The sequence below is a fragment of the Balearica regulorum genome, chromosome 9 (assembly GCF_011004875.1).
Source record: "Balearica regulorum gibbericeps isolate bBalReg1 chromosome 9, bBalReg1.pri, whole genome shotgun sequence".
Taxonomy (NCBI): Eukaryota; Metazoa; Chordata; class Aves; order Gruiformes; family Gruidae; genus Balearica; species Balearica regulorum.
Genome location: NC_046192.1, coordinates 19,364,855 through 19,388,127, shown reverse-complemented (window position 1 = coordinate 19,388,127; position 23,273 = coordinate 19,364,855). Strand labels below are relative to the sequence as shown.

The following is a 23,273-nucleotide window of genomic DNA, read 5'->3' as shown; positions in this document are numbered from 1 at the left end:
CGGCACCAAATTTAACATTGTACCAGGCCAAGCAAGCGCAAAAGAGCAGAGCAAACCGACCCTGCTCTCCTGGCAGTCCTGCTTTTCTGCTGAAGGACAAATTAAGGGGCTTGCGCAGTTTTCACCTTATGACCTGTAGTTATTAAATTATCCATCATGCAGTGTCATGCACTGACACTACAAATGGTAACAGCAAGTGGAGCATAATTCTGGTATTTTATCACTGAGGGAAGTTACTTTCTCTCTGCTGCCCTCACTGGCACTTCTCTAACGGATACGTTCCTCAATCAGCTGCTAGCAGAAGAGAGGTTTTTCTCCCCATCTTTACCACGTCTTCTGCTTTCCTGCAATCCATCTAACAACCTTTGCTTCTTTACCCATGAAGAGCATGCCATGTGAGGCTCACCCAGCCATTTCAGAGCCTTATCTTGCTCACCACAGCAAAGGCAATGTCCTGTTCCCCCATCTGTCTGCCCACCCCTGTCTTTCCTAGCCAGCCCAGCTCTATCACACAACCTCCCAACAGCGGCCTTAGAGCCATTTCAGGAGGCTGCACCCAAAACAGGGTCTGGCTGCAGTTATTAGCCAAACATAGATCCAGACAGATTTGGTTTCAAGGGTCTCTGAAAAACCTTTAAAGATGAAGCTGAAGAATTTTTGATTGCCCCCTTTTATTGAGAAGTTCACCTCATGCAGTTCTCCCAGAGTTATGATATTTTGAGCTGGTTGTTGATGTGACAAACAGTAAATCACAGCAAAGTCACATAGAACCATAGACTGATTTGGGTTGGAAAGGACCTTTGAAGATCATCCAGTCCAGCCTTCATCCTTTGGGAAATTCCTTTGACCAACATAGAAGCTGTTAAATTCTCAAGTTTATGTGTAGTATTTTCCAAGCTGTTTATTTCCTCTCGTTTTCATAACTGCACACTGAAAGGATGCATTCTCCTCAAAAGACTCTTATCATAATTCCTAAGATTATTATCTGTGAAAGCAGTTTATGCATGAAGTAACAAGTATCCATCCCATCTGTTGTGAGTTATGGTCTGTGTTTAGTGGACCAATAGGAAACAAAGAGATCTAGTCATATAAAGAAACATAGTGAATTTGGATACTCTGGAAGTTGTGGGGAGATTAACAGAAAACCACACAATATTTTCAATACCTTTTTTTTGTAATGCTGATGAAACAAAGATAGACATGTCAGATGACCTGCCCAAGCCACAGAAGAAATAATCATCAAAGTTATGGTTAGGATATAAGCATATCTGTGTCTGTGGCTTGTGACAGGAGCCAATAGGACCCCGCCTGTTTGTTAGATCGTACTTGTATTTTAAACAGTTTAGGTGAAACAGCTCTCGAGAGAGAAAATAATTGCATGGCAATGCACACTTTAATGACTAAATACAACCTTTATTATAGAAACACCAATAATAGAAAAATAAAGAGCATATCTTCCTTCTCATAGCAAATTATTTTTCAGCAACCATTTATCACAGCAAGCTAGAAGTGATCATCCAAAACATCTTCTTACACCTAAGATGCTGATCTACATCTGTCCTCTTTCAGCCAGAATTAACAGCTATTTTTTTAATTTGGACTTTGTCCATCAGAGAGCAAAAAGGACTGAAAGAAATTAAATCTTGCTTTATAAATTCCTTGGTGATTTGGCTAAATATGATATCATCATGCGCAGGGGATGCCGTTGTGTCTACCCTGGGCGTGCAAGAGACTGTAGTGAATGGTCTGGGGTAAGAGCTACAGCAGAGCATCAAGGAGCTGCATGGACGTGCTCATCTAATTTCTGTGAGTGGCTCAACTATGTCCTGACCAGCACATGCTTGCAAGCAAGTTAAGCATAGCTTCCCTGATGGGATGTATCAGGTCATCATGATCAGTATCTTCTGGTTCAGGGATGGGTTGTTCTGAGTCCACAACTGAGGGAGAAAGTGAGCTGGGGCTGCTGAGACCAACATTGATGGTCGCTCTGAGAGCCAGCCGCAACCTTGCCCCCTCCCCTAGCAGATTGTGCTTGTCTCAGCTCTCTGGGTACATGGGCTCATGCTGACTGTATGAAGGGTTTTATCATGCAGATTTTTAGGGGAGGTTGGTTGGTAAACCTCTGTCCCAAGCAGCGAGCAGGTTGCTGAACAAGGGTCTGACTGTGGCAGAGAGCAGCCCTGGAAGGGAAGCATACTGCCAGGCTTAGAAAATACTGTTGTCATTTACATCCATAGCGACAGGAAGCAAAGAAACTGTGCACTGCTGCCTATGGTATAACTATTATGGCCCACCTAGTGTACAACTAGTTTATCATAAGAGCCTCTTCTTTGTATGGTACTCTTTTAGGGACTTTTTGTTCAAAATGTTTCCTCAGACAAGATGTTTAAAAAAGAAAGTCTGGCAACCAAGACCAATTGCACCTATAGAGTCTTCCCACTGGGAGGAGGACCTCAAAGCAACTCGGTTAGATAAAAAAGTGCCACCCAAATATCTATCTAAATTCTGACAGAAAATAAATACAGGCATCAACTTTAAAAGCTGCACATGGCAACTCAGGGAGCAGCTGAGCTGTCTAATTCTAATTCAGCATTAAACTCAGCGAGGTCACACTCCCTGCTACGCTGGCGTGCTACCATGCATCCCTGCTGCAGGCTGTTGGTGTGTTTTGTGGTCAGAGAAGGAGGGGACAGCATGCAGGCTGGGCTGCAGGTGGGAGAAGGGTTGCACTTAGGGGCTGGGATCTCCTGATTCAGTAAGGAATTCTCCAGTGGATCCTCTGCTACTGTAAAGCACTAAGTCCATTGGATTATTTTGCTGTATGTTGGCAGCATTTCATGGGAGCATCCAATTGTTTCATCAGTTTATACCACGTGCACTTCATCTCTGCCGTTCAGAGCAAGCCCAGAGTATTGTTCATCTAGAAAGGGCAGTATGCAGCTTCATAAAAATAGCAAACAAATAATAGCAATAGAAAGCACAAGAACAAATCAGGTAAACGTGAATTCAAACATTGTTCAATACCAACAGTTTGATTCACTGTAGAGATAAAAAAGTGTAGGGAAAAAAACATTAACCTTGCCAGAGGGTGTCACAAGATTAAACACAGAATTATCAGTCATTGAGAACAGTTTTCTCTCCTCTTGTTGATATCAAACATTAAAAGACTGAATATTAACATAAAGAGATTTTTTCAGTACAGAACATAACAAGAAAATGCTATATCCATATCAGTAGAAGTAACAAACTACAGATCATGCAACCCAACAACACAAAGAACATGTGAAATAGGGCTTAGTTTTGAATGGGAAAGATGTCTACTGATCACTGCCCAGAACACTTAGGGTCAGATCGTGTGCAGTGCTGAGCTTTCTAGGCCATGTTTGTTGTTAAAATGTCCACACGTAACGGTTTGGGACAGTAATATCTCTACTGCGTACATAGGCTCATTTTTGAATGGAAGCTCTTCCATATATTTACCTTTCCTGGTGGACATCTCATCAATTCTCTTGTTTTAAAAAAAGCAAATGCTTTAATTGACTATAAAAAATCTGCTTTCTAAACAGCAGATTAATAGTATTAACTAACCCTGAGAACTAGAGGGATCTTACTAAGCGAAGAGCCTGAACAATGCCCAAGTTCCGTAGGCTGCTTGTCCACTAACCAGGGGCAGAGGAAGAAGGGTGAAAATAAGCTGGATAAAGTTCACTAAGCAATCTTAACAGTGCTGGAGCCTTCTGCAAACCAATAATTGAAATACTCAAGTTTCAATTTGAGGATTCAATTGAATACAGTTCAAATCACTGTATCTGTATTAAAGGTTTGAAGGTTTGGTACTCTGTTTCTTGTGCTACTTTACGTTCTAATCACGTTCAACTGCCTCCCTTGCTCGCAGCTGGTTCTGACTTCTGTTTTATGTTTCTCCAAGTGCAAGAGTGCTTCAAAATTGTCTTTGTCTTTCTTATTTATTGGTTCATTCAGACTCAAAGGGAACATTTCTGGAGATCGTTAATTACTTTCACAGCTATGTATTATGCCAATTATGGAACAGTATGACCGTGTTTCCTGCTTGACACCAGCATCTTCTAGTAATTCAAGGAAAGGAAGGATTTCTTTTCTTTCTTAATTTAAATAAGTATACTCTCGATGGTTAAATAATAGTAAAATATCAGAACTATTTTAAAAATACTTAAGGGAAATTAAACTCACAAGATATTATCATCAGTTTTACCCAGTGAAAATCCAGTGAGGTTCCATCACCATTAATAATGGCTCAGGATTTGAGCCATTATGGCTCAAATTATTAGTGGAAATTAAGTTAGCTCCCAGCATTTCTGTTTTGTTTAGTTCCAGATTAAATGAACAACAAGGAATTTTTGCAGATGACTTCAGTTTTTCTTTTGTTTAATGGGTGCCATTCCTCAGTCCTTTTCCAGGCAAAACTTTTATTGGTAAAATTTAAGCCAGTACCCTAACTCCAAAGGGGGAAGTGTGCTCTTATTTAATATTATTTTCTCTTTTGTAAATGTTTGTATATATAATTTCTTATCATTTTGATGGCATTTGCTGCAGATGGTGTGGTGTGTGCACGTGTGTGTATGTTTGTGCACATTTGTACATATGTTTAGCTTTGTAAATCTTCTGTGACAAGGCGATTTTCCTTGTTACAATAAAGAACATGAGCTGAACTTAATTTCAAAAGCAATTACTACTTTCATGCCTTCATCATTGGCTTAGCAGGAAACAGACTACAGAGTGTATCAATTAGTGTGCTTTAAAGCAAGTCCAAATTATTTCCATATGAAAATCCAGCTGCTCAGCTGTAAACACACTGGATGGAATTCACTTTTGGGCAGAGAGTTTGTCCAAGGCCTGTGCAAGTTTTTATTTCCCACAGAAGCCTTGAGCGTAAAGCGTCAGTGGATTTCCATTCGCTCACGGACCTTGTGCAGGTCTGCCACAATTGTGGCCACTTAGTCCCTGGCATTGTCAGGGGATCTGAGTGTGGTATCTTCCTGGACTAAGAGAGATCACAGTGCTGCCATCTCAGTAGAGGGACAGTTACTGAGTTTGGCAGCAGTTGTGTAACAGATCCGTGTCTGAATAGGAAGTAGGTGATTCATGAACTCTCACAAGACCATGAAATATTAAGGTCCTTGAATTTATCAAGCAAACTCACCCCAGTCCCCATCTATCACACTGCCATCCTTTGCACCAGCCCGTGTGTCACGGTGCTTTCAGACCCTCGTGTTAGCTTTCTCCACGTTGTGTTACAAGCATGTGGCAAAGGGATGCTGTGCCTCAAGCGCCAATTGACAAGTGGGATGGCTTGGACTGGTGTGGCAGCTGCATGGAGTTACTGCCTCCAAACGCCTGCCCAGTTCTGCTGCATAGACAGCTCAGCTGCCTGTCAATCGGCTCCTGAATTGTGCAGTTTGCAGCATAACACTTCAGGATAAACTTACCAATGTAATATTGCTCTAATGTGCTGTGCTTTATGAGGCTGCATTTCAAGAATTATTGGCAAGAAGCTCAGACATCTTTGCAGCAGGGCTGAGACAAGCAATGACAAGTGATCATTTTGGCACATACTGGTCAGGCAGACCCTGTGTGACCTCAGCTGGGTAATCTTCTCTTATTTGCATATACCATCACTGGGAACTAGACAATTTTCTAAAAATACTGCCTCCAGAATGAGACACACATATTACCACTGTGTTCTTCTGAAGGGCCTAGTGGGAAAACCAAGAACTTATGAAATGTAAGCCTGATATTTACAGGACTGGTAAAAACTTGCTTATGAATGGAAGTCACGCTTACACTTCCCTGAGACTTCAGCATACACAGTGTTCCCACAAGGCTTCCACCGAGCTCTGATTTAACAGGGTTTTCTGTAGCTGTGGAACTCTGCTTTATTCACTTGAAAGTCATATCACTGGAATCACCTATTTTAATAGATCTAAATGCCATCTTTAAGAAACCTGTTGGATTTTCTGGCAGAAAGGGATACTGCCCGCTTTAAGCTATTTTTAGACATCTGACTTAGGTGGTCTCAATTGCCTCCTTTGTTGATAATATAAAGAATTTAGGCTCCTCACTTTGGTCCTGTGGACTACATTTAAATTAGATGCTAAGATAACCTAAAGTAGATGGTGTGAGTTCTCTCCTCCCTACCTTAAAGAAATCACTTCCAGAAATATTCATTAACTTTAAACACATGGTGTCATCCCACTTTTAAAAATATGGCTTCAGGGCAGTGAGATTGCCAGGTAGAGGCTAAAACTCCTGTGACTTCTCTACTTGCTATACACATTTGGAAGTTCAAGGGCACCTCAGATACGTTGGTATCCTCTATGCGGCTTTCTTCTGGAAATCAGGAATGTGACAAACACAATGACAAACAATCCCAGGATACTCAGGCCCACCGCGATGGGAGCTACTTTGCCGTTTTTATCAAGAAAACATTCTTCTTCTGAAAATAAAAGGAGATCAGAGAATGTGTTATAGCAGAACACCATACTCCTAGACTATACATCTGTATTGCAGAAAAGTTAGCAAATACAAGCCAGAAGTTCTCAAAACCTTGGGGTTTTGGGGTTTTTTTTCCCCCCTTCTTTTTCCTCAGCTATACTTAAAACATTTTTATCTGTGGTGAATCTTATATCATAAAAACAATACTTGCCCCTTTTGAAATAGCTACGTGCTTCACTGGAGAATGACTCTGCTCTTTCATGTCCACAGGAACTGTTTTACCATCAAGATAAGTACATGCACGGCAGGAGGCTTTCTTGCTGATAGCACGTGTGGAGCATCACACTACAAAGTGCAAGTCTATAAGAGCAATACACACCCTGCATGGACAAAAACTGCTCCTATGTGGTATCTAATTGATTCTGCCCAGTAAAAAGGATCAGGCCAGAGAAGGGAGCCCATAGTCCAGCAAATCATTAGTGCAGCAAGGATCCTAGTTAAGTCAGTGTTTCTTAAGAAAAATCAAATTCTAATTGTCCTCTGGGTTTAATTTGGAATATTTGTGGATATTTGTGGCTAACTCACAGCATCAAGAGATTAGGAAGGCAGATGCCTTGGACTTAGTCCAGGGCATTGCTTTAGCAGTACCATTGTAATTTTATTGTACATACGATGATTTCAGAAAAGGTTTTGACACAAATAATATCTTTTAAGAACCATTCAAAGATACATCATCCCAAACATATCTTTTAGCTACAGAGGGGGCAAATCCTGACTTCCTCAGCTAGTCCCTACCCAAATGAATACCCAAGTCATCCTCTGATTAAATGGAAACTCATTACTTAAAAATGAACTTCCAGACTGGGGTAAATTGGTGGCTTTTCTAAGGAGAGACTGCTCCATCTAGATCACTGACAGAAATGGAATGTTTACCCAAGTAACAATGGCAGGATCATTCTCAAATTCACAATGCAAGGGAGTGAAGGCAGGGTCTGGGAATGATCACTAATGTGTTATCCCAGAACCAGATCAGACCTACATCTTCCATCTGATCTGTAGGAATGGTGCTTCCGTGGGCTTCAGGGAAAGACTGACCTCTAGCACGATGCTTTGAGTGGCACCTGAGTAGCAGGGTATCCTCTAAGCAGGGCAGCTTGATCAGCTAAACCCCACAGTATATCCCAACTCAGCAGTGAATCAATCCAGTTTATACGCAGGGTGTGAGGAAGATCCAACACCCTCTGCCCCTGACTATTCCCAGGCAGATTTCAACAGTAAGACAAAAGCCTCTGTTGTTATTTTCTAATTCTGATGACTATGCTGGCACAGACTGTAGCTTAGCTTGGGCTTTTCCCAGTGGGAATCTTTATGGCAACAGTGGGCAGTTAGCCCAGGGAGCATGTGGAATTCATGACATCATGTCACAGCTCCAGAGCCTCCACATGGCTCTCCCCACAATCTGATCCTCTTCTCCTCTGATCCAGATGGTCATTTCACGTGATGCAATGCCACAAAGCCAAAGGCATCAGCATCCTACTAGATGCTGCCTTTTAAAAGCTTTGCTGGGTTAATGTAATTGCAGTGAGCTGAAAAGTATTTGCATTTGAGTATTGCAAAAGCCAGAGATGTTTGAATTAGCCATTTTGCTTTGACGAAGCCCTGGGTTATGAACTCTGAGAATTGTTTCTGATATACTGAAGTGCAGTTCAGAAGACGCTTTTACAGCTTTCCAGACTCAAACAGGCCAAGCTATTGATGTAGCACTGCTGCAGTCTGTACAAAATTGTAAGGAACTTGAAACCAATGATTATTAGCGTTTTCTTTTTCTTCCCCTTTTAAAGATAAGCAAATCAAGAGCAACAGAAGTGAAACTACCAGTCTCGAGAAACCCAAGGGGAGGAGGCTGGTGATGTGTGTAGAGTCACTCCGTCACTGGGGATTTTATCTTTCAAAATCTGCATACAGAGAGAGGTACGTAACAGTTTCATAACTATCTCATGGCCACTGGGGAATTATTTCAGAGGTGGTAGTTGCTTTCTCAGCCCTTTGATTAAGAGCAAAACTAATTTAATTTTCTATCTGATATTGATTAGCAGAGATAAGCCTGACCTTGACGAGAGACAGATTCTTTCTAAGCTCTGTCTCTGCTAGTGGTGAGGCCATACCAAAAGCCATAACTGAACTCACTCATTGTACAAATTCGAATGGGAATGTGGGGACCAGATGGGATCCCATGAGTTGTTCCAGCTCAGTTTTATCCCATGAAAAAAAAAAACCAAAAAAAAAAACCCCATAGATTGGATTCTCAGTGTGACTTTTAAGAATTTAAAGAAAAATATGCAAAAAAAATTCCATGTCTTAAAAAAGCCCCAAATGTTGTTTCCCATTATATTCCCTTTAGAATAAGAAAGGTAGCCAAAATGGTGAACTAACAAAAGAAGAATCAGTGCCAAACTGAGTCAAAAGACAGATCTAAAGTAAAAGGAAGAATACAGAGGCAATATTTTGTAAGCATGCAGAAAGTCAAATGTCTGAAGAAGGGAATGGTTTCTTAGCACATATGAAGGGCTGGAGAGCTGATGAGCCTATCTGTCCACCTGAGTTCTTGTATGGAAACACCCTGAGAGGAAGTCACAGAAACACACAATTTGAAAGAAACCACAGGGTACCATCTAGTCCACCTCTCTAGTCCACCTCTCTGCTTTTTGTAGGATCTTTCAAGAGGTTAGGCAATAGGCCATGAGGGTGTCCATACTGTGGGACATGAGAGTTTCCTGGTGCACCTAGCAGTCCTGGACCCCACACCCTGGCCAGGTCCTAGCTGCATCACTGGACAAGAAACAAGGATGGTGACATCTCATTTCCCTGTGGAAGGAACCCCAGGTGATGTCCCCAAATACATTCTGCCAGTGTGGGTAATCCAGGGACCAGGGGAGTCAGTACTGGTCTGTTTCTGTCTTTTCCTAAGCTACTTAGTTACCTCTTTGTGGCTGTACTCAAGACAAATTGCAGAGATGAGCATCACATTTAATTTTGAAACTAGGGAGCGTGCCAACTGTGCTCTTCCTCAGGAGTGCATTTCATCATGTCTAGACACAGCTGTTCTGAAAGTATCATCCTGCATTCACAAATATCCCTTATTAGTTGGCAGTTTTGCTGCTGCAGCTGTGGGACATCATGAGTGTCAAGAGCCTTTCAAAATAGTTAAAATCTGACTATATCGAGAACAGTGACCTTGAACTGAACTGTACATATTAGGGCTTTGGGCAATGCAATGGTGGTGAACACACCTCCGCTTGCTCTGGGAGAAAATGGGTGAAGAATAAAATGGTGGCTGCAGAGTTCAATGTTTTTAATGAGAAGGTGAAACAGAAGGTATTGAATGTAGAAGGGAGACATACTTTTCCATCTTCCATAGGTATTAGCGCTGTGTTGACAATGACTCAGAGAAGGGTGAGAATACAGCAGTGGGCAGGTTATGGTGTTTGGCAGCCGTTGCAAAGCTGTGATTGTGCTATGGGTGTAATAGGATCACCATGTGTATAATCTAGCAGAAGGAGATACCTCAGGCTACCAGAGTGCTGACATGTAGATCTCAGAAGGGTGGGAAAAGTATCCTACTTACCTTTTCCAAACTGGTTACCGACAATATCAAATGCCTGCAGCTGTGTATTAACAAAGAGTAGCTGGAAGTTCTTCTCCAAGCCAAAGGTTTGCTTGCTGGCACACTTAAAGGAATTCCCCAGCTTTGTTGTAAACAGCTTCTTATCTATGGCTGCATAGTAAAGCATGCCTGGAGGCCATAAAGAGAGAGACAAATGAGAATCCACACTAACTCTGTTGGCACCAACATCTTTCTGAGATAAAATGGAGGATCCCTGGTGCTCTGGCAGGGCAGCAGTCACAGATGTGACTAAAGCATGAATATTTTCACCATAATGTATCAGTTACATTTCTTCCTTGTTGAAATGAGTGCTTTAATTATCAATGGGCAACTCAGCTGAGCTGGAGTCTGAAAAAGTGGCTAAGATTTCAGATGCTTCTTCAAATCATATTTTAACAACTTGAGTCTGCAAGAGGGGGTTAGGACTCTCACAGGAGCCAGCATGGCTATTGCCAGACAAAACAGAGATACTATCTCTAGCATGGGAATTTCAAATATCTAGTCTGTATTGCTTTATGTATTAAATATGTTTTTAAACATATTTCAGTGTCACAATACTTTACTGGAAGTATGGCTCAAGCTCAAGCACTCCTAGCATCGGGGCAGCTCCTGACTGTTCAAATGGCGAGAAGCAGGGCTATGTAAGAAGAAGAAAATCCAATTGCCTGCGAAGAGCACAGACAAGGTCTAAAGAACCTCCGCCTGGGTCCAGTTCTTATTTTTGCCAAAGGAAAATATCAGACACACCTCCTTTCCGTATTGGTGTATTTGAAATCCAGATCCAGCTCTGCACTTCTGTGATCCAGATACTGTATTCATTTACTTTGCTTATTAGATTGGAAAGATGCATGCAACTGAACTGGAGTCACAGCATTTTTGTATGGTTGCAGATAAAAAACCTTGAGGACTGTTTTGTATCTTAATTTAGGTTTGAAGTGATCTCCTTTCTGAAAGAGTAGTGAAAGGCAGGGAAATATTTTGGGGACGAAATGAGAATTGAACAATTCTGATGAAACTGCAGCCCAGTCCCTTCTCTTCCATTTTCACACCATAAGATTTAGGTGAATGACACATTGAAAACCTGGTGAAATACATAATCTGCAAAATCCAGTGTTTTAAAGATATGAAAGCCTATCCCACCCCTAGAACAGTTTGATATGAAATTAAGACAGTGTAAAATTACTGACCTTCAGAAGATAACTGTAATCTAGCCTCAATTTTGCTGACATAGTACGTTGGAGCTTGCTGCAAAAGCAGATACAACTTTATTTGTAATACATCCTCATATTTGTAAAAAAAAAAAAAACCAGAACAGTTCACCACAGCAAAATGGTCACAAAGAATTCTCAAAAAAACCCCAACCAAACATTTTAAAGCATCACCTTCAAGACCCAAGTACCAACTTGCTTGGATGTATTGCTTTTTCTTTTCCAGATCACTCTTTCCAATAGCTGAGACGCTGGTGCAATGCGGCAATCTCAGCTACATCACAAATTCTACTCAGTTCAGTGAAACCGGACCATGCAGGTGTGATTTTTGCACACACTGCTCAAGCTAGACATTTCTGTGATACTTGTGGTAACCAAAAGTAGGAGGGAGTTAAGCAAATATTATACATTGCACAAATTAACAGGCATGTGATTAGGCGATGTTACTTTTATTCACCTCTTCTGCTTTCACTAAGAGTCCCTACAGTGCTCTCCTGAGTAATCCTGCACTCAATTAACCTGTGCTGACCTGCTGTCTGACTGCTTGCAGGACCTCAGCCGACACCTTTAGAAGTACTCAGGACTTTATGCACAGATGCCCTTTGCGTGAGCGAACTGCAGAAAGCAGCCGTGCTTCTGGGTTCATCATTTTGAACTGGAAGAGGTCAGCAACAAGCTGAGACCTGGGAGCTCATCTCATGCTAGTACCACTCATTTCCTATTTTGTTTGCCAACAGCAGCCACTACGAATGAGGAAACAGCAACCTGGATGTGTCTGCATAGGGGAGAAATAACGTTCTTTCCACCCTTCTGACACCATTGGTGCTGGCTGGCTTTTTTTCGTGTGCCTACAGACTGCTGACATGGATGGTACAACAGCAGAGAGCAAAATTTCCAGCCAAGTGTCCTGCCTCCATGTGCCCTAAACCCCTGGTGCAACCTGAATGCTGTCCTCCCCTGGACTGTCACACAGCGAGAGCCAGCCCTAGGACCTTCTCTGTGAGTCTTTATGTAGCAGCCCTACTATTCATTTTGATTCCAGCAGTGAGTACACAGGGACTGGTGGATAAACAGCAGCAGATGTGAATGTCTCCTGTGCATCCAGCATTAACGTTATGCAGTTTAAAAGCTGGTGGGATGGATTGGGAAAGTTTAATAAAGAAATAAACCAGCAGAGAGGTCTGAGGATTATTCTCACTTAAAGACATAAATAGGCCAAATATTACCATTGTTTTGGTGGCAGCGCTATGTTCTGTTTGGCCACAGTTAATAACTTTGCTTGGGGAAAACACCTGCTCCTACTTTACGTCTTGTGGGTTGGTTACAAAACTTCCTTTTTTCAAGCTCTTTGCAAAAAGCAGCTGGCAGTGGTGAGTACTGAGCCAGCCGCTCACCTCCTGCTACCCTGCACCAGCACTGCAGCCCTGGGGCCTGACCCAGCTCCTTTTTCACCGGTGAAAATCAGAAGTGCCACCGCTGGAGCACTCCTGGTTCGAAGCAGTTAGAGAGGCTGTGGAGGCCAACGATATAAAAAGCAGCGGCAAAATGATTTCTCATTAACTTGAATTTCAAAGAGGTCTAAGCCAAGCCCTGCTATTCTCTTGAGGCTTATCTTTAAGCGAAGGGCAGACTGTCTAATGCTCTGCCAATAACCACCTTTTTCAGTGCAAGATAGGTCAAGTACCTCCTAAAGGTTCACGTCACTCTCCTTAGCACTGCCACAAGCTGGGGCTTTCATGGGTACTTGAATCACCAGACTGTTTCTAAGGATCCTTGTAACACAGAAAAAGCTCCCCTTGTTGCAGGAAGCGTACAGTTAAAGCAAACACTCACGGTCTGAACTGATCCTTTGTTTTAAAACAGCTCCTTGATTTTTTAACTCACTTTTTCTCTATAGCTTTTAGAAAACTTTCTAAAATCAAGATGATTATTAATTGAAATCTTTTCTCTGCTCAAGCATTAATGACTCCAGTGGGGTATAATTTGCCATCCCCTCTTGGACATTCTATGGAAATGTATTGAACTTCCAAGGACCTGCCAGCCCCCAGCTGAATGGAAAATGACAACTGATTTGTACTTTTCTTAATTGTCGCTAATTTGAGCTTTGAACCAGGCTGCAACACTGACATTTTGGCTTGATTACTTGAAGGACACAGATCAGCAGTGATGGCCAGATACAGCTCTGAACTGCTGTGGAGCTCCAGGATATGGCCTTAATGCATCCTACAGCATTTGATGGGATCCAACCCATGCCGTATTCCTCCCTGCCCATTAATGACTTTGTGCACAGCCCTAACTTCTGTCTTTAGCCCTGCTGGCATCACCATCCAGCCCTTACTAGCTTTCAGTTAAATAGTACTGCCTGCTGCCTCCCAAAATGTGTGAATGGTGCAAATGCCTGAGGAAGCGAGAGGATGGCTGCACTCAGCAACTTTCTCCTGTGGTTATAATATCAGCAGCGTTCTTGGTAGCTTATGTTAAAGCCTCGTCCACGTATGATGCGATCCCAGCAGGGAGCATGGTATCAATAGACACAACGTCAAAAAGAAAACGCATTTTTCCACTATGTAAGCATGGGCCTCTCTCTTGCCCAATTTTTTGTGTGTATTTATAAATCTCCCTAGTCTGGTGCATTTTAAGGGCACTTATCTACAGTATTGTTGCAGTTCAGTTGTTTGGAATTTTCCACTCAAAAATTAGATGACATTAGGCACCTTCAGCTGTGGGTGGGCCATGGCTCCGTACAACTGCACAGGCTGCCCTTTGGATTTAACAACTACAGCTGGCTTTTGGCTGGGCAGTTGGGATACTTGGCGTTTACGGGAAACAAATGACTAACCTCACTTGCGTTCACATGGCCCCTGAGACACCATTTCATAAGAGTAACTTGATAGTGTGAGTCAGAGCTCCCGGCACGCACCCCTTGTTCCTGCGCAGGGACACCAGTCCCCAACCCCTTCCCTCTGCCTCATTCCAATGCAAACAGCAGACCCAGCCTTCCCTCCCACTGGATTTTTACCTATGGAAAAGTGAGAGGCAGATTTTGCTTGAGGCTGTTTCTAGACTTTGTGCTGCTAGATTGGCAGCTTTAACACTGTTCTCTAGCACTTTCTTTCAAAGGATGGCAAGGCACTGTACTTACCCTTCATTCTACATATGAACCTTTCCAAATTCAAAGTTCAGATAGACAAGATGTGATTTAACGTTGAAGTTAGCCCTGCTCTGAGCAGGGGATTGGACCAGGTGCCCTCCAAAGGTCTTTTCCAACCTGAATTAATCCATGGTTCTATGGTTCTTGCCTCTTGGGAAGGACAAGGGTAATAGTGCCTTATATACAGGTGGAAAACTAGCATAGAGATGGATGAAATGCCTTTTCTCACAGCACGAGCTGGATCAAAGGCAGCCTAAGTTCCAGCTCCCCAATCTTAAACACTCCTTCCCTCTGTGACAATTACCTTAACAAAGGTGAAGTTTATAAACCCTCCACTGAAAGTTATGTTCAGCTCAGACTGCACCGTCCCACAGCTTCCAGATGTCTCCGTCGCATTGGGGTTGACAGCCATGTACTCCATCTGCTTCTGTGGAGAGAAGAGACATTGCAGGCCTGCTGATGAAGATGAGGGGGGAAACTTGATAAGAAACACACAGAGATTTACGGCTGGTTTTTGGGTGGGGTTTTTTCCAGACAGCTGCTGTGTGGCCAAATGAATAGGCCAGCAGTGGCGGCAGCCTAATTGCTGACTGCCGGGGTCATTCCCTGCTTCTAAACCAGCACTAGCACTTGTCTGGCACAGAACCGAGCTGTTCCTCTGTGTTCAGCTCGCAGAAAATAATCCTTTTCTGCTCATTTGGTGAACTGATATGATTCAGAGCAGGGACAGATGAGCACCAGGGGTAATTTAAAAAGAGGGAGCAGTGGAAACTTGTGCCTGAAGGCAGAGGATCAATCAAGACGGAGGCAGGCAGTGGTTAGATTAGATTGGCTTTGACATGTGTTGCTCCTTGTATGACCCCAACCTCCTCATTCTGTCCTGCGCAGTTCACCCCTGGCATCAGCCAACCTACGCTGTAGTCTGAAAGGAGAGCTCTGCAGCGCAGAATACACAGTTCGGCTCCTTCGGCCTTAACTCAAACACACCTTACTTTTGTAATAAATACCTCACTGGGGTCTGGTGAGGTTGGGGATAACGGTCCCTGCCTGGCTTCTGCCAGGACGAGGGATGAAAATTACTTTCACCAACATGAGATACTCATCCCATGTTAGAAATATTCAGACCCCAGCAAGAATATTTGGATTTGTAATGGGAATGGCTCAAGGTGTATGAGCTCCACAGCCTGAGGATGACACCCCACATATTGTATTAATGGAGGCTACAAAACCTTAATTCTGAGGGATGTAATCACCACTTCAGGTTTTATGACAACAGTGGATCACTGCTAGGAGAGGGTACTAGCTCCCCAGGATCCGCTCTGATCCAGCCTGGCAGTTCCAGTGATCCTAAAATGTCCATGTGTCAGTACCCACCCACCTCTGAATCCAAGCCTGTGATTTGACAATTTCTTGCTTTCATTGCAACTGGCAGTGTTGAGCCCTTCACTGAAGTCAGTTCAGATTTTAACTAGTCTCCTGTTCTGGGAAACACAAACAGCACTGAAGCCTGACCTGCCCTCCCAGCATCACTGAAATAAGGAAGCACCCATACGTCTCACTGACATCATCATATAAGCCAAAATACAGCAGCTGAGATGCTGTGGCACAGAAAAGATCTTAGACTGGTAGCAAACCCCTTATTTTTGCCATACAACCTAACTTATGAAAATTGCTTTGAAAGAAGAATAAATTCCAGCTAATGAAGAAACAGTCATTACAAAGCTCAGCCTTGCAGTGCTTCCACCTCACCTTCTGTGTATTCTGAGCCATCAGCTGCAAGCCCATGACCGCTTTGATGCAGGTCCTGTTCCCATTGGAAACGGTGTATATGCCAGTGGGGATGGGAGACGGCCGCGGGGCAGGAGTGGGCCTCACTGTCATCGTGGTAGATGGGATGGTTGTTGGAGTCCCTGGATGAATGGTTGTTGTGTTGATCATGGCTGTGGTTGTTGGACTTTTAGGCGGTGTTGTTTGATTTCCCCACCCTGTGCTGGGCTTTACAGTTTGCATGGTGGTGGCTGTAGTGGTTATGGCAGTAGCTGTCATTTGTGTGCTTGGTGTCGTATGATTTATGGTTGTGTTTGTGGCTGCTGCTGTCATTTCTGTGCTTACATGTGTTGTGGCTTGCTTGGTTGAGGACATAGGATTTAGGGTTGTGTTCTTCACTGCAGGTGTAACCGTTTCCATTGCCTGGGTTGTAGCCTGACGGGTTGCAGTTGTGCTGTCTGCTGCTGTTGTGGGTACCACCGTGGGAGGTGTCTGGCCAGCCACTTGTGTGGTGGCTGCTCCTGCCTGTGCTGCTGTGTGCTGGCCTGGTGCTGTTGTTACCTGACGCTGGTCTGTTGTCTGCACGGTCGTTCTATGGCTTGTGGGTGTTGTTTTAAGAGAGCCTGTGCTGTTAGAAGGAACTGTGGTGCCTTGATGGGGTGAAGAATGATAAAGGGAAAGTGGCTGAGCAGAAGTAGCTGTATGGTGGAAGGATGTGGTTTCTGGAGACAGTTCGACCCCCAGGGCCACTTCGGCAAAGCAGGAGGAAAATGCTGCAAAAAACCAAGTCAGTCAGTAGTCTAGAAACCTTTATGTTTAACATTTCTGTTAATACCCATGACATAACTGCATTGATTTTGTCATCAAATGGGTGATATGATTTATTCCTCATTTGGCTCCAATCATGATAGGAGAGTGAAAGCAGACATGCTGTAGGACTATCCATAAATTTTTACCACTCCCCCAGTCTTCACACCTCTGGATATCCCCATCGCAGTGGAAGTGCACTGGCTGCTGGCTCCCCACACACTGCTTTTACTGCTGAAGAAGCCAGAGGATGACAGAGGCGTGAGCAGACCTTGCACAATCCCCAGGCAGCACAAGAATTCCCTTGCAGGCAGCAGCACAACAAGTTTTGCTAGAAGAAAACTCTCGAGATCTAAGAAAGATGCAGCGGATGCCGGAGTGTTACAGTGAAGGGGTGGTTGGTTACTTACCAACAAAGCATGGGGAAAGGGAACATTTTTTCTGTGTGAAGGAAGTGAGGCAGCGTAGTGGTCTTAGAGTGATTCAGAATAGTCTGGGAAACAAGTCTGGGAGACAGGGAAATTCCAGGTATTTATTTATAGTGATAATGTGTCCATGCCAGCTTGAACCCTCAAGTTCTTCCTCCTGGGAGGTACCCAAGGGAATGCCCCAAACAAGCCCTGTAGTGATGCCCTTTCAGCAATGAGAAACAAATTTCAGGATGCAGCATCCAGGGGCTTTTTGGACCACATCTAAAAATAGTCAAGCACCAAAATTATGTTTCTATCTTATAACATTTACAGAAACATGTCCCTTGCAGAACTGAAAAGAAAATATCTGGCTCCTAAATGTAAATAACGAAGTGAAGAAAATTGTAAATAATGAAGTGAATAAAAAGTGGAAAAAGTACATTGTAGAATAGGTGAAGGTCACAACTCTTCTGCTTGACTCTTTGATTTTAAGTATGCAACAAGACTCTGTAAAGACAAGGTCAAGATAAAAGAAATCATAAATTACTGACATATATGTGTTCCTTGATGTGCATGAAATTTCTCATTAATTGGTGTCAGAGGTTTGTGGCAGGCAGGTTGCTGAGACTCAGATTTTAGCATCAATTAAGGCGAGAGGTACATTCAGAGTGGAAATGGCTGAAATCTCACAAGCTCATCTTCCTTTCATTTATTTATTTTCACTTAGCATGAACGGCGATCTGCAACAATAGCTGCATTCACAAAATCTCACCATTTTAGGATAAATCATATACACTAAGTAAGAATAATAAAACCTACCGGGTTTTGAATCAAATTCAAGATCAAAACCAAAGAAATGAGAACAGAACTATAGATCTGAACCCACACCACAATTTTCCCTTAAAATTGGCTATGCTAGAGAAGAGCAGAAACGTAGATGTATACGCCCTGTTCCTAAAACCGCCTGGGTTTCACCTCTGTGCTGTGCAGAATACACTTGACTGCCAGCGTAGCTGTTATCATCAAAGAAGTGTACCTTGATACAGTTGAAAAGCCTCAAAAATGACAGCACAGATCCCTCTGTGAATATTATCAGAAGGACTGTAAAAATGTCATAATTAATATGATACTTTAGTTCATTTTCTCACTTTCCCCTAGACTTTACCACATCTCCTGGCGGAACTGAAAAGCAGATAAGTTATCTCCTTCTGCGTGCCAGTGGAAAATCAGAGCGGTTGCCATATATCAGCTATAGGTAATTGCATCTAAGTGTATTGGCATGATAAAAACAAAAAAGAAGAAGTTGCAATTTTCACTCTTTTTTCCCCTATAGGACTGCAAAACAACACATATTTAAATTTACACAAGTCTTAAATAGTCAGTAATTCTTAGTTTTTAGTTAACAGATTGGTCTCAATTAGTGACCAGATAACACTTACAGCTGTGGGAGAAACATGATTTCACTGACACTTGGATGCCACCCATAGCTTTTAAATGAAACTTCATTTCCCCCAAAAGGTCATTTCAATCTATTTTTCATTAGAGAAACATTCAGCCTGACAGGGTCACTGAGGGGTAAAGTCCAAAATGCCTTTGGGGTGGCCCATGGCTCCTGCTCACCAGGTGACCTGCTGGGCCACTCCTCCAGTCTCCCACGGCTCTCCCAAGGATTTTGGAGCCTCTGTCAGGGTATGGCCATGCTGCTAAACTTGTTGGCTTGGGTCGTCTTTTCAAAAGGCATTTGACCACCTGAGCTCCCTGGGATGGGTCAGGATTGCTCTCTGGTTGCACCTGATGATCTTGGCTCTTCTTGGGTGGCTGTTGGAGGTAGTTCAGTACCTCTGCTGTGCCAAAGGGCAGGTGGCCCACGAGATGCCTGACCTACCCTCCAACTAAGGCCTGGAAGGCTTCACCATGGCTCCCTCAGCGTTGCAGCATTGCCTCTCGGGGAGCCTGGCACAGCTCGGCAAAGGAGCCGCCTGCACAGCTCCCCCCGCCAGCCCTTTTCATGGCTCTGCCGGCAAAAGGCGCCACAGAAAAATGAAGAATTGCAGCTCTGCATCCCCCTGTTATCTTTCTTTTTTTATCCATGAGGCCAGCTCAAAACTTCACAGACCATTATGTTGCTTGAGGGATGTGTGCTCCCTGTGGTGTATCCTCCTGGAGCGAGCAGCTGCAATCCCCTCGTCTCACCTTGGCTTCAAAGTTGTGCGTTACAAATGCCGAGGGCTGCGTTTCTGCCCAGCAAGCCTCCATGCACGCAACGCTTCAGAACAAAACTCTCAGAAAAGGATCAGGGCAGCTCTCAGAAATTTGCTGTCCCCAATCTGAGCCCGGAGACCCCAATTTCATGCTTTGGTGATCAGGGAGGTTCAGTCAATGCCAGCAGCGGGACATCACTGCTCTGCTCCCAGGATTACAGCGGGAAGTGGAGCACTCAGTGCCATGATCTGGCTGTGACATTTCTCTGCCTGCCATCCTGTAATGGGGTGGGTGAAAAAAAACCCCCTCGCTGGGGATTTTTTTGCCGTCTCGTCTAACCACACACTCATGCTGCTCGGCCACCCAGCAGGTTTGTTCCGCTTTATGCTGCCCAGAAGAAAAACTCGTATTTAGCTGACTGATTTTGTGTGGACACAAAAACCTGACCCAACTCCTATAATCACTGAAAACACTCTCGCCAGCTCTGCCTGCTTTGGTTTGAGTCCTTGAGGAACTGGAAAAGCACCAAGATTTTCCAAGAGGTTTCGGTACTGTCGTAGTTTCCCTCCAATGCAGGAGCAGTTTCTTAAACCTCCAACCATTAAGACTTTATATCCCTTAAACTTTAATTATTTTTAATTCCCCATCTGCACAGATAGACTTGACTTTGTGCCATTAATAAAACATCACAACAAACTACTAAAGGAACAATCAAAAATGGATAAGGAGCTGAGGAGACAAGTTCTTCCTGGTCAAAAAGATCCGTGCTGACCACTGAGGAGTTAGTGTTACTTCTCTCAGTCTGATGTTGCTCTCCTTTCATGTGCACATTTTGGGGCTACTTCAGCAGCCTCTGGCCACGAAGCGGGAGTGGGACAGCAGAGCAGATACGGCAGGAGCTGCTTGGGGCCAACTCCCTGGGCTGTTTCCCGGCTCACCGCCCTGCCCCAGCAGAGCTGGGAGGGAGACGGGGGTTGTTACCTGTGCAATCCCTGTGTGCCGATGGCAAAACACACCAGAGAAACCCAGCGCCCCCACCAGCGAGCTCAAACCTTTAGCCATTACATGGATTAAATCACGCTCTGTCATTCTTCACCAGGCAGAATTTGTAGTGCTGCGGGTGTTGAGGGATGACTTAACACGCTGGGACTCGTCCTTGACCAGGGTAGCTCCCCAGATTGCCACAGAGCAGCATTAAGGATTGAACGGTGACTTTGATCTGGTTTCTCGTTGGGGCTAAGCCCCAGCCTGCCCCCATCTTCCCCAGGCCCTCCGCCTCACTTTTGCTTTCCTGATCGTGCCCTGCATCTCGCAATGCAGAAAAATGAGTGAGTCAAGCAAGGCTTCCTTGGTTTTTCTACTGCTTATCTCACTCAAGACCCTCAGTCAATTCTGCTGGTCTGGGAATTATTTTTAATTAAGAAAAGCAAGCCCAAAAAAGCCTGCTTCTAGTACTATTTTGAGCTTACTCCATCACACAGTCAGATTTTATGCAAGGGAAAATACACAGGAAAACATCAGACTAAGTCTATACCAGCTGCAATTAAACATAGTTATAGTTATTTCTTAGCAGTGGGACTTTACTAAAAGCACCCTTCATGTTAGCAACAAATCTTTTTAAAGTTTTCAGTCTGTTAGGTACTGTCCGGACTGCAAGGAAACAAAACTAGCATAGTCTATCTCCTTTTTCTGATAGAAATGATGGAGGACATTACTCACCACACGCGAAGGTTAGCAAGATGAACTGCTGTGCACTCCTCCCCATGGCCGGCACAGCTGCAGGTTTGAGAGATGCTGCTTCTCACCGTGGAGGGGGTGGAAAGGAATTCAAGGTTTCCTGGGGACTGAAAAGTTTCACTTGATGGAGGGAGTGCTCAGTCACATGGCTGGAAAGGAGGTGGAGAGACGGGGAGACTGATGCTTCTCGTCTGTGAACCACTACAGAAGGAAATAAGTGATGGTTAGGAAAGAAAGTGAAAACAGAACGGGCTGCTGGGCTAACTGGGGAGAGGACAGGCTCTCGCTCTGCAGCTGACCTGGGGCTCTGCAAGGTCACAGAGAGCTTCATGCATCTCTCTCCAGTTTTGATAACCTGGTGCAGACTGCAGCTGTACCCCAGTGGAGGGTCTCAACCTGTAAATCAGTACTTTCCCTGTGTTCTTTTAAAAAATACTTTCTTTAGGGCCAAACTCTTTCTTTTATGTTAAGGCACAGAAGGGAGAGGTGTGATCTTGAGCCATCACCTGCTAAAAGCGAAACAGGGCTGAGCAGAGCCCCAAACGGGCTCTGGTCCCTGTCTGCTGGCTGGTTCAGTCCCACTCCAAGGACTGAGCTTGTTGAAGGTGGATCAGCCGGGGTGGCTCACCATGAGTGCTGTGTCCTCAGCAAATGGCAACGACCCACCTCCGTCCCGTGAAGTGCCTCCTGCAGACCACGCCAAGCTGGGACAGGCGGTGCACAGGCAGGTCCCGGCACGCGTAGCTGCACGCTGGAGATCTGCAACAGGAGAGCGTTCTGCCCACTCGTGTGTGCGGCTGGATTTCCAGCCCTGGGCCTTTGCCATGGGGCCGGCTTGGGGCGGGGGGCGGGGGGGGGGGGCGGGGGGGGCGCGGAAACAAAGCAAGCCCTGCACTTGGGATCTGGTGTCATCCCAATCCTTCGTTTTCTCATACCAATATTGCATTGCAGTAACATGATACGGTCAATGACTTCAAAACTCAAGTGAGGTGAAGTTTACCCCCAGAAATTTGGATACCGGCTGAAATGACTTCCAATTTATTTTGCTCTCTGTATTTGCATTGTGTTTCTACATTCTCATTTTCAACTCCTTGCCCTTCCACATGATCCACAACATGCATTTTGGTCAATTATTGCTCCCTAATAAACCACTGGCAGCCAAAGGTATGTGGATGTCTTGGGGGTAACTATAATAAAGTTATCCCACAACTTCCTTGCCTTATGGCTGCAGCATTAGCACACGCAACTCTAGACTGTCTCTGTGAACCTGTGCACACTCCGACGAGTCCCAGGGATTCAGGAACATGTCTAAGGGAAATGGGTAAAAGAAAAACCCCCACTTTGTACCTTTTGTGACAAGTGTATTGGACAAATAAAGTTATATTGGACAGACCTGTGGAATTTTTTCAGCTGTGCTGATGTGCCTTTACTGATACTTATGTATTCTGAATAAAAAGAAAGCTCATTTGACTTGTTATTTTATATAGAGACATCAACCACAATGTTTTGTACTAGTTAGAATTTTTATAAATTTCAAATAAAGTGTGGTTCTACACAGGTCAGAATGGCCTAATTACAGAAAGTTCATTTGCACACTTTTTTCTTGTAATAAATTCATACATTCTGTCTCGACTGGAAAAAAAGGACAGGTAATCCTGTGCTCTTTTCCTGTCTGATTATCTCTCATCAGTCACAATATACAAATACATCATTATCAACACCATGGAAAATATGTAAGAAAAAACAAACTGTACCAATTCTCAGCTGGGGAAAGGAAATCTTAGCAGCTATTTCAGCTCCAGCTGCAAGAAGAAATACACAATTTGGCTCTTTTATTCTTATTATTCTTAAATATT

The 23,273-nt window shown here is 43.9% G+C and overlaps 1 protein-coding gene across 1 annotated transcript; it reads right to left on the bottom strand.

The window, feature by feature from the left end:
* Nucleotides 1–4,510: 4,510 nt before the first annotated feature.
* Nucleotides 4,511–22,069, bottom strand: LAMP3 (lysosomal associated membrane protein 3). Its single transcript, XM_010309762.2, has 7 exons — nucleotides 21,924–22,069; nucleotides 21,400–21,618; nucleotides 16,244–17,034; nucleotides 14,799–14,921; nucleotides 11,323–11,380; nucleotides 10,097–10,264; nucleotides 4,511–6,472 (listed from the first exon to the last, which is right to left on the bottom strand). The coding sequence occupies exons 2-7, from the start codon at nucleotides 21,443–21,445 to the stop codon at nucleotides 6,333–6,335; spliced, it is 1,326 nt and encodes a 441-aa protein (XP_010308064.2). The 5' UTR covers nucleotides 21,446–21,618; nucleotides 21,924–22,069; the 3' UTR covers nucleotides 4,511–6,332.
* Between the last annotated feature and the right edge of the window lie 1,204 nt (nucleotides 22,070–23,273).